The sequence below is a fragment of the Brachyhypopomus gauderio genome, unplaced genomic scaffold, assembly GCF_052324685.1.
Source record: "Brachyhypopomus gauderio isolate BG-103 unplaced genomic scaffold, BGAUD_0.2 sc707, whole genome shotgun sequence".
Lineage (NCBI taxonomy): Eukaryota > Metazoa > Chordata > Actinopteri > Gymnotiformes > Hypopomidae > Brachyhypopomus > Brachyhypopomus gauderio.
Window position 1 is genome coordinate 22,495 of NW_027507527.1, and position 12,055 is coordinate 34,549.

General features: G+C 41.5%; 1 protein-coding gene and 1 pseudogene across 1 annotated transcript; both read left to right on the forward strand.

Moving 5' to 3' along the window:
- Positions 1-1,649: 1,649 nt before the first annotated feature.
- On the forward strand, positions 1,650-3,686 carry LOC143507641 (transcription factor Sox-21-A-like). The gene has a single exon (XM_076996576.1). The coding sequence runs from the start codon at positions 2,126-2,128 to the stop codon at positions 2,849-2,851; it is 726 nt and encodes a 241-aa protein (XP_076852691.1). The 5' UTR covers positions 1,650-2,125; the 3' UTR covers positions 2,852-3,686.
- Positions 3,687-10,111: 6,425 nt separating this feature from the next.
- LOC143507643 (caveolae-associated protein 2 pseudogene) lies at positions 10,112-10,983 on the forward strand (annotated as a pseudogene).
- Positions 10,984-12,055: the final 1,072 nt, after the last annotated feature.

Genomic DNA, 12,055 nt, shown 5'->3' on the forward strand with positions numbered 1-12,055 from the left:
ATACAAATTGTTGTGAAGTACACACAAGGTTTCCAGAGAAACAAGCCATCATTTGGGATAGAAGTCCTTCAGCTGCAAGCAAAGTGCTTCTGAATTCCGGGGAGGAGGAACCAGTGTGTATTATAAAAAGATGATGTGTAAATCATAACATTAATTCCACTGGGTTCTAAAGTTCTGAGAGTGTAGATCAGTTATTTTTCTTTAGCTAGAGCAACAACTGGCAAATCAAATCAGATTTATTTTAGATTAGCTTTAAAATTTAAAAACAGATTGGTTTTTAAATGCCTTTCTACTGGAAATGTTAAATCCTTAATTCTGATAATCTGAAAGGTGTTCAACAACAGCTGAATACATCTCTTGTCAGTAATGCAGTAGATAGATCCAGCAGTAATGCATGAGGAGGATTGGGTGATAATCGATTCTGTTGAGGTAGTTATTTTAATGACTGGGTTAATAAACATACGTGTAACACATCTAGAGTGTTTGCAAGCTAAAGTATCACAGTTATTATCTGAATGGTCATATATCTGACTCATGATGAGTGCATGTGTATGTGTAAGTGGACTTTCCTTTAAAAGAAATGTAGTCTCTGCATCATCCTGGAACATTCGGAAGTGTTTAAGTATAAGATTAGCTATTAGCCACATTCTCAGAACTTTGAGACCCCATGATTTAATGTGTTTAATGTTGTGATTTAAACCTTTAGTAACATAAACTGGTTCTTTATATTAGAAATTCAGAAGGCCTTTTGGCATTCTGTTAATGAAGGACCTTCCTAATACGCTTTTAAAGGGCTATAACACCTTGGGTGTGTGCGTGCATGTCCGTTTGGGAATTAGCTCTGTGAGAAGTAGGCTATCTCCTACAGTGCACTTCACTACAATTCTTAATATCTCTACATATTTTGCTACAGTACACTGGATATATATTATTGTATAATAATTCAAACAACCTATTAATGTGAGCCGAATAACAATGGGCAATACAGTTACGCAGCCACGCTGAGAGGCTTATTAATAAGGCAGTAACTTACACTTGTCAGTCTGCACTTGTTCTTTCTGAGTCACATGGCACGCGCAAAAGAGTATTATCATCTTAATCCTCCTGGTGTTCTTTCATTCAAACAATGACGCCTCTCAGCACGAGTGTGGTATTAAGCTAGGGACAATTACGCTATAACCTATAAGTTCTCTTTTGAGAATAATAAACACTTGTTATACAAACCTAGCGGAGACGAAAAGAACATATTCAGTTGTTCAACTAAAGCGCATAATACTTGATTTGGGAAAGCTACTTTAATATCCTATATTTCATTATTTGATATTAGGAGGTATCCGACACAGTGTGGAAAATTATTACATTCTAGGTTTGCTTGATATTGCGATTTCTTTCTCCTTTTTGTATAAGAAAAGCTTAAAAAATTTCCAATATAAAAATTATTTTTGACGACATTAAGTAAACTTACAAAGCATACAGAAAAAAATGATAAAGTGTGCAATCCGCGAAAACAAGTATGTGTTACTAAAGCATTTAGAATGTAGACTACATAAGTGACTGGATTGAACTAGACCCTCCCAGTTAACACTAATATGCAGATTTATAGGACTTGAGAAGACGTGGGTGCGTAAATACGCATTCCAAAGCACCGCCCAAAGTGTTTTCTCGTATGGTGATGTCATTCAAGAGGATTTCGCCTCGGTAGGAGGTTCTAGCTTACTTTACTGAACGAATGAGTTCTTCCCGAGCAGGCTAATTACTGAGCACCTGTTGAAAAATAGCCATACAGAAAAGCGTCAGTTTGTCCGACGGTTATACGCGCTGATGGAGCGTAGCTTTCGTTGCGTGGATTTACTGGAAATGAAAGCGAACATTTTCATGGGATATTAATAAACTCTTGTTAAGATACACTGTAGAAAGTATTTTGTTTTTGTAACGGAGGTGTGCGTTGTTCCTGGAGGAAATCTATATTTTGGAGAGAATGTCACTGCTATAAGACAGTCATTTTATACTTTTATTTATGCATCAGTAATACAAGGTTTTATTCATCAAGTTCAAGACTGGCCGTGCAAAGAGGATATAAAGGAGAAACTTGGCACCAGCCTATGAAAACAGTTTGGAAACAAACATGTCGAAACCAATTGACCACGTCAAGCGCCCAATGAATGCCTTTATGGTTTGGTCGAGAGCTCAAAGACGAAAAATGGCTCTTGATAATCCAAAGATGCACAATTCTGAAATCAGCAAACGACTCGGTGGAGAATGGAAACTTTTATCGGACTCGGAGAAAAGGCCGTTTATCGATGAAGCAAAACGTCTTAGGGCAGTTCACATGAAAGAGCACCCGGACTACAAATACAGACCTCGGCGAAAGCCAAAGAACTCGATAAAGAAAGACCGATATCAGTTTAATGTATCCTATAACCTTGGAGACCACGACTCACTGAAAGGGGCACTTCTGCCTGGCGGCGCCCTCGCGGACAGCTTGGGGAATCCCGAAAAGGCTGCAGCGGCGGTTGCTGCTGCTACGGCTACCAGAGCGCTCCTCAGTCATCCTCTACCCGCACACCCCTATCCGTATCTGGACATACACTCGAAAATGTCGGAATTACCTGCAACCACGTTTCCACATGCCTCCCTTGAATATCCTGGACGTGTTGCTACATTTCCAGGGATGGCACTGCTCGGCGCCACGCATACGCATCCTACCCCGGGCAACCCAGGATACGTGATGCCCTGTAACTGCCCAGGATGGACAACATCTGGGCCTCATGCTCCTTTAGCTTATGTCTTTTTGCCTGGAATGGGAAAAGCTTTCCACGAACCTTACCCTGCGTACGCAGCGGCTTTATGATTGTCACGAGGATACTAATGTAATATTTTATGTTTTTTATGTAAAGACCCTTTTGCAAACTATTGTGCATCGAGACTCTGATGACTAAAATGCATATTTGTACAAATAAAGCATCTGTAAGTGGTATCACATATCTTTCTTGATCATTTCATAGAGCACGTATAACAGTCCAATTAAACAGGAAATACATGTAAATCCTACTTGAATTATGCCTCAGCTTAAAAGTGTTTTTGCACCCACCACTCCAATTGTTACGTCATAACTGTCATCACAATACCTACTTTCTTGAAAAATGTTTGAATTGCACATCTTTGCAATAACCACAGTTTAGAGACACGTCGACAGCGGGCCAACCTTTTCAACGGCGCTAAAAACGACACTGGGTTTTACGTTACTTTTTACGTTTACGTTACGTTACGTTTCCATTATTTTTGCTATTTCTTGCAGGAGAAAATGTAGCAAAATCTATTCTTAGTGTTTAGGGGAAAATGATCAAATTAATGTGGTTTACGGGCATTTAAATAACTGCATTTAGAAGTTAAGTTACATGTTTTAAATTTGTGTAAAGTCGTGTAGTGACAGCAGAAGAAGAAAATACAAGTGATGTCAAAGTGATTTGTAGCTGAGCTTTATGTTACCATTATGTTACTATGAGATTTTAAATACAAACTTCAACCAATATATAGTTCTCGAAATATTTTTTGTTATATCATATGAAACGGTACAGCCAAATATATTTATATAGCCTAGCGATTTTACAACATATGTCGTAACAAAGCAGCTTTACTAATGCATGTGTCCAGATCCCAGGATCGGTTTATGCGATAAAATCTCTATCAATCAAGAATAACCTTACTAATATTATTTGTAATCGTTCTGGTGCCAGATGGATGATTACTGCATTCAGATGAGATATGAGATAAAGATAACTAATAAGATAACAAGCTGTAAATATAATCATATCCCTTACAGGGAAACAACAGTGGGATGTTTTCTGATGGGCTGTATGGTAAATAAACCAGCACAGAGAGTATATTCTCAGTGTGTAATTTTTTTTATAATAGTGTTAATTCTGCGCCATAGTTACGATTTCTAGTTTTTAATTCGTCAACTCCTGCGATAGCCAAGTGCGTAGGAGAGGGGCACGTGTGTGTGTGTGTGTGTGTGGGGGGGGGGGGGGGGGGGGGGGGGGGTGGATGCTCGAGCTGTGAGCGTCCCCCACGAAGTGATCGTAAATAAAAAATAATAAAAGTTAAAAGTTATCTCCACCCTTCCTCTTGCGGTGGGAACCTTGCTACATGTGTCACCCAAAGAAGCTAGCGCTCTGAAAACTGCAGTTTCATAAGATCATTGAGTGCGTGTAAACACTTTTATGTTTATATTGTTTAGTTTCTTTTCACTTCTTTACTTCACTTTGATTTTCAAGAAGAACTCTTCTTTTCAAGTTAATTATATAACTTACTATTCTTAATTTTCTTAAATGCAATGGTTCATTAATCTCTTTTACTGTAATACTGCTTTGGCCATGGTCATGCCAATAAAGTTTGCTGAATTTAACTGAACTGAGAGAGGGGGTATAATGAACAATATGCAGATCGTAAATGGGTCACTAAACACTAACAATTAAAATCAACTGAAGAATTGCGCTTTGTCTTCGGACTTTTAATCTACTGCTTTATTTTTACCATGAAAATACCATTAAAACAGTAAGTTGATCATTCACCAAGCATGAGTCCTCGCACTCCAAAGGAACGTGCATTATCTTACGTAGGACAGATGGGGGCGCTATTGTATAACATTTCACAAACATCAAAAAAGAAATGTCTGCGCGTATGGTTAAACTAAACCTAAATAAAACAAATACATTTTTTCCATTGAAAAAGATTCCTAATTATAAAACATTCTAAACTTGTCATCAGCAACACCATTTCAACGAGTTGTTCCATATGTAAAGTTTAATAATGTACACACTATAATTCCTAGACTACTTCATTCTAAAAAATAGAAATGTTACGTGTATCATAACAAAGACTGCAACGTTTCTAAATATGGTATTTAGTCTTCTGTTTGCAAAATGTGGTTGAACTACATTTATCTGCAATTTCCTTCGGTATCAATAAAGTGTTATCTTATTTCTATTTTTATTATTCAGCTCTATTAGAACATTTCACGAAATACTTTGAGATTTAGTTATGGTCATTTTATGTCAATAAAATGGATTTTATTTTTACTGGCCTGGAGTTCATAGACCTAGCTGTACGCCACTTTCCAGTATGTAGAGCAGGCTGTATGTTTCTGTTCGAAATAGCCTACTGCATACTGTATACTGCATACTGCACTCAGTGTATACTGTATACTGCATACTGGTCTTCGTAGAAGTATGCAGTAGTTTGCAGTATGCGACAAAATAAAAGCATACAACGGGGTCACGTGAACGTGTAACCACTGTAACCACTTTTTCAGTGTCAGCAGAACCGGACCCTGAAACCATTATTACTTGAAAAACAAGCCTGTGAAATTCAGTTAGATATTTAAAAAATCAAGCTAAAATTCAGGTTCAGGTTGAAATTGACGTTCAGGTCAAAATTCAGGTTCAGGTTGAAATTCGGGTCGGGAAAGCATCCGGTGTACTTAGGAAGAGCAAACAAACTCGGAGCTAATCGAACTGAATCTGGCCAATCACAAAACATCTCAGAGGTCATTGGGAGGAGCATCTTTCTGTGGCCTCTGCTGACAGGCATCTGAAGAGTCTTTTGGGTGACTCCACTGTATCGGGCACTCACTTAAATCATCCTGACGAGCCCCGAATTGCCATTTGTTGCATTTGTGGAAATGAAGATAGTTTATAACTTTCGTTTCATATGGTAGATAGCCATAAACTTTGAGCTTGGACGCGATAAAAGTAGCTTTTATATTGGTTTCGATTATTAGCCTAGCTATTTTGCGTAACCAGTAGTGAGGAAAATGAACAAGAACGTGGAGACGATCAACACTGAATTAAAAGCCGCAGCATCAGCCATCAACCACCGAGCGGCTTCTGCCACTGCGAGGGACTACAAGCCATTGGAAGTCATCGGCTTCGTGCAACCAGCCTTTCATTTATCACATTTAGACGACACCTGCCAAATCACGTTGTCTAATGGGATAACACCCATGACGTCGGTATTTACAGCTTTCCAGAGGGTTAGTGCGTCTGTGTGTGTGTGTGTGTGTGTGTCTCATATACAATCAGGTTATTTCATTCTGGATTTAGACCCCACCACAGCACTGAAACTGCTGAAACTTAATATCCTCTGATAAAGGACGTTTATTTTCTTATACTGTTAGACATTTGTGCTGTTTTTGACACCATTGATCACAACATTCTACTGAATAGGCTGGAGACACTCATTGGCATAAGAGGTCACCTAGGAAATGGTCTGGCTTGCCAGCGCATGTGCCAGTATGTTCCAGTGCCAACCTACCTGAGGCCCAACATCCACAGGGACTGCTCGGCCTAGAAATAGAACTATATGTATGGACTCATACTAGCTGGGCTGCTCAATGGACGATGGGCTCCCTTTTGAGTCTTGGTCCCCCCAAGGACTCATCTTAACCCCCCTCCTGGGGAGTTTTTCATTGCTACTGTGGCCCCTGGCATGTCTGGATCCATGCACTTGTAAAGCTGCTCTGTGTCATATGTTGTCAAAACACAGCTACTTGCAGAATATCTGGTGGATCTAAACTTCAATTGTAGCTACTATGCCATTGTTATAGCTCTTACTGTAATATGGTAGTTTCAGCGAAAAACCTGGCTAATTATCTAGATTTTGGATAAGTGAATAAATTCTGTAGTTTAAAAAAATTATTTATTATTATTAGATTTAGTCCTTTTCATTTAAATTAGTTCTAATTATGTTATTAAAATGCAGAGGTCAATTCCAGGTTCAGAAAGTAAAAGTCCTCACCAGGATTTTGCTCAATTTTACTTTCTGAACCTGGAATTGACAGCTCTGTTAAAATGTGTGACCTCAAGATGGCACTCTTCATCCAAATTAGCAAACACATGCCTTAAAGAATAAGAATGTGAACAAAGACTAATGAGAGGATGAGAGCACATTAAAGTGTCAGGGTAAATGTCAGATCAGAGAATGATAGCATGATTGTGCAGATGGGACTGCTGACAATGAAAACTGTAAAGACACTTCCTGATTCACAGTACAGTCTGCCCATAAGATTCCTCAGCATTTCTATTAAATATTTCCTAGTATACTAAATATGGCTTTATGCTTTGCCAAATATGCAAATTAGCTTGATAATAGACTCAGAATCATAGCTTACATGCAATGATATATAAATGACAAAAGTATTAACAATAATGTCTCTCTGTTTTTTTAACATGTTATATTTTAGGTTTGGGAATGGCCGATGATAACATAACAGGTGTTTTTGGACTACTTTGTTAGTTTAGTGTATTCTGATGTAAGCAGTAGTAACTGTTAGTGAGAGCTCCATCAGCCGTCTATAACATTCCTGTCATTGTCCAGCTTGCCATGGACACTGGGTTTTTGTAAAGTGTAATCATACTTGGTGTTTGTACAGTACCACAGCAGAGGTCAGAGGTTGTAGACCGAAAGGAACACAGATGGTCTGCTATCCGTTCCCAGAATGCCATGTTTCCACAGTCAGAACACTGCCATGGAAAGAAAAGGAAAGATGACGTCATGGAGCTATACAATACAATACAGCATGGAGGAAACTAGTGTCATTAAGGCCCTGTGGGGGAGGGCAGATGTGGGGAGTGGAGAATGGAACAAGTCCCCAAAGGACATGTTGATTTTTTCATTTCTGTGTTTGTTCCTTGGACAGCCATACAGTACTCAGCAACACCCTGAATCCTACAGCAGCCACAATACAATTGCAGTGAGGAGACTTATCTTGGTGTTCTATGACTTGCTGTGAGAATCATTATTGCAGTTGCTCTCTGTAGACCTAATTAAAGAGCATCTGCAATATTTATTTTAGTTCAGCTTTGTTTTTGTCTTTTTTTAATGAATGTTTCTGTTAACGGTTTTAGGCAGAGACTATTGCTTGCCATCAATGTTGGCCAATTATAAAATGTATTATAAACTATTACATTTATACTTGATGTATAAATAGACTTCAATAGTTAATCCTGTTTTTAAATTGTATTTTCCTGAGTTTTAAGCAACAAATGGAAAGTCATTTGTCGTGTTTATGAAATGCAGTCAGATATGTCTCTAGTGTGTAATCAAACTTGATGCCAAAATGATACACAGTGGAGGATATCTAATGATTAAAGAAGTAGTTTTAAAGCTGGTATAGCAGTTCTTTTCCACAAATCATTTTGGATGACATGTTTTAGTCTGAAAAGATGGCTCAATAATGCTCCTTCACCACACAAAAAATGTGTTATTCGTAAGCTGGATAGACACATATACAGAGCCAAACAGATTATTATACAAACATATCCAAAACAAACAAACAAATAGGTTCAAAACTGTCATGAGTAATGAAAATGCCCACTGGCAAAGATGAGCTCATTCTTCAAACATGGAGCCTCCTGTACTCTCTTTCTCTTTCACTCCTTCTCTCTGAGTATTCAGTGTTAAGGGCGTACTCACACTAGGCACGGTTTGCTGGTTCCGTGCTGGGGCCCGGTTATCCCCCCTCCCAACTCCCCCTCTGGCCTGCACTCACACTGCCTTCATCAAGCCGGCCCGAGCACGCTTACGTCATCACAACGCCACTTTATTTGGAAAAAAAGCACGCTCGCACAACACTATGGAGTTCACGATTCTTTTTATTGTATTTTTGGAGTCGTTTTGGGAGTGCAGAAACACGGTGCAAGCACAGATTTATCGATAATTTAACACAACGATTGTCTGCTAATCGCTTTGCCGCCATGACTGTTTAACGTGAGCGTCGCATTACTGACGTCATGTTTGAGTTCCAGCAAAATGAACCAATCAGACGATGCACCAAGCGGGTGTCCACATGAATCGTGCCCTGGCCCACCTCTTCAAGCGGGCCCGAGCATGGTTGGAGCGCTCACACTAGCCAAACGAACCGTGCTTCGGCAGGGAACCGTGCCCGGGCCCGGATCACAGACCCTGGTATGAGTACGCCCTTCTAGACCATAGGGTGCCTCCCCTGTTCACCTCCCCCTTCAAAACTTTAGCGTCTTTTGCTTGTTTTGGTCATGGCTGGGGAAGTGGAGGAAGTTCTTAACGTGTACTAATGCTTTAAGCCTTTTATATATTTAGACTGCTTGGCATTTCTCTGACTATTCTGTAAGGGTCACATCACTGCTGTGGATAAGAGCGTCTGCTAAATGCCGTAAATGTAAATGTAATTTAAAAGTAAATGCAACTAAAGTTCGAGCGTGTGAAGAGAGGTTTCAGTAGGCTGATGGATTAGGAGTCTGTACAACCCCACATCATGGGCCACACCCAAACATTGGCAGTGTGCCATTAGTGGACAGTGATTACATTTCAGTATGGCATGAACACCGGCCTGACTGAAAGGCAGCGATGTGTACTGTGTGTGAGCATGTTCACATCATCATACTACACTACACTGCAGTGCTATATAGCTATGAGTTGACTGCATTTCAGGGTATTTGCATTCATTTCTGACATGCATCCATGATTTCATTCATAAACAAATGTTTTGGTACTTCTCATTTTGGCAGGTAGCACTATGTTTACTAGGTTTGCAAGTTTGTTATGGTGATGGCTCAATAATGCTCTTTCACCACAGAAAAGGTTGCTATACAGGAGCAGGATAGACACAGCCAGATAAATAACAGATAAATAAACAAACAAAAACATACTCAAAAACAAAAAATAAAAAGGTACAAAACTCTTGAGCAATGAAAATCCCCACCGGCAAACATGAGCTCATTCTTCAAATATGGAGTCCTCTCTTTCTCTCTCTCTCTCTACTCACTCACACTTCCAAACTGTTTACATGGAATGAAGCCAGGGCAATCAACAGAAAAACAAAGGAGAGTGAGTTTGTGTTAGTTGACAGTGTTGCTCATGTATCAGCTCAAAGACTCTGCTTCACTGCCTCACTTAGCACAGGCAAACACATAACTCTCAGAACTGGGTGAACGAGCTGCCATAGCAACCAAGCTCTGCCCCTCCAGGGCGGGGAATGGCTTTTCAAGCTATGAAGAAAACCACATAAACCACTCTGCTCTACTCACTCTGTTCTAGAGAGAAATAGGGAGTGTCAGAGTGAAAGGGGAGGGACCTGGAGGGAGGCCGGCTGGAAGAAGGGTGGGGCTTCTGAACCTGGAAGCTAAAAACTTTTTTCCCAACAAACGTCGAACAAGCCGAGGCAACTCCGAGGCACATACCACACGGCACTCGCAGTCACACAGACGCGCGGAGCCCCGAACCAGGGTCATTCGGACGCAGCTGGAGACCAAACCCTCAGGAGAACGGCGAAGTGGGTGAGACCGGAGAGGAGCGAGAATGGGAGAAGACGCAGTGCAGGCGGAGAGGAGCAGCGTGGGACACGAGAGCCAGGAGCTGCTGGTGCCCAGTCCTAGTCCCACACACTCCTCGCCCACACACAGCCTCTCACACCTGGGCACAGCCGCCGCTCTCCTGCCGGCCCCCGGAGAGGCGGAGGACGCCGGTGGCACGCTTCCCAAGGACGGGCTGTCTCCCAGCGGCCACGTCAACGCCATCACGGTGCTGACGCTCCTGGACAAGCTGGTGAACATGTTAGACACGGTGCAGGAGAACCAGCACAAGATGGAGCAGCGACAGTCGGAAATGGAGGCGTCCGTGAGGGGCATCCAGAACGACATGACCAAGCTGTCCAAAAGCCACAGCAGCACCGCCAACACGGTCAGCAAACTCCTGGAGAAGAGCCGCAAGGTCAGCGTTCACATGAAGGAGGTCAAAGACAAGATGGACAAACAGGCCGGCCAGGTGAAGAGACTGGAGGCCAATCACGCCCACCTGCTCCGCAGAAACAACTTCAAAGTGCTTATCTTCCAGGTGAGAGGGGGGGAAGGGTGTTCGTGTGTGTGTGTGTGTGTGTGTGTGTGTGTGTGTGTGTGTGCGCACCTGCATGTGTGTGTGCAGGGGGGTGGTTAAGTTCTTTAACTGAGTTTAGTTTGTTTCTAAGATTATCTATCTTGTCTTATCAAGATCTATCTTAAGAGTGAAATCTAAGGAAAGGGTTCACTCGGTCTGTGCTTTAAACACTGTGCCTTAGTATGTGCAGCATGGCTTTGTGTGTGTGCGCACACTGGTTTAGGGTGGGGTCATGGTGGAAGACACACACTACATCTAAAAATGCAACAGCTATATGGGACAGATCAGTTTTGGGTCATGGGTCAGAGGTGAGGAGGGGATTCAGGATGGTCTGTGCACGACTGGGCTGAAACTGCTGGAACCCAAGCAACAGCATGTAAGGCCAGCAGGGTGTTTCTCCGGCCAGCACAGTCAGTCTGAATACAGGGTGTGTCTGAAGATACAGACAAGCCTGGGTCTGGTTAATAGCTCCACTACTGCACTGTGTGCCGTCATGTGCTGCTGTGTGCTGTGTGTGGTGTAGTGTGTGTTGTGTCGAGAAGTTACTGTTTACTCACTGACTCCACACACAAAGAGACCAGCACAAAACCACTATCCTTATCTTCAGACAGAGAGTGAAAGATGAGAGAAGACTTCTAGCACTTCCATTTTTAAGCACTTTCGCAAGATCAGTCTCCTGACTTTTGTGCTCATTCCTGAGGTAACCTGCTGGCTGAAGTGTTGATCAGAATTAGTGCTGTCAAGGTGTAAATGTTGTCAACAGTGTTTTTTTGAGCTACTGCTAACATTTGTTGCTTTTTCTTCCCTTTATAAATACTTCAAATCTCAGGGTGTTAGTGTGTGAATATTGGAGTGGGTGTGGCACATCTGTGTGTGAGTGTGCCTTACTGTTTAAGTATTCCATAGTGTTTGTCTACCGTTATGTGCACTCACACACTAGTGTGTATATGTACATGCATATGTGAGTGAGTGTGTCTGTGAGAGTTTGTATGGGTATGTATGAATGTGTGAGTGTATATTTGTATGGTCTATTCCTCATAATTTCCACTGACAATGGGTGGGACACTGTAAACTGTTGGGATATTTTCTCCTGACCCAGATAGGCCCCAACACTGCCCCGATGAACCGATTGGTTTTGACTGAGTGA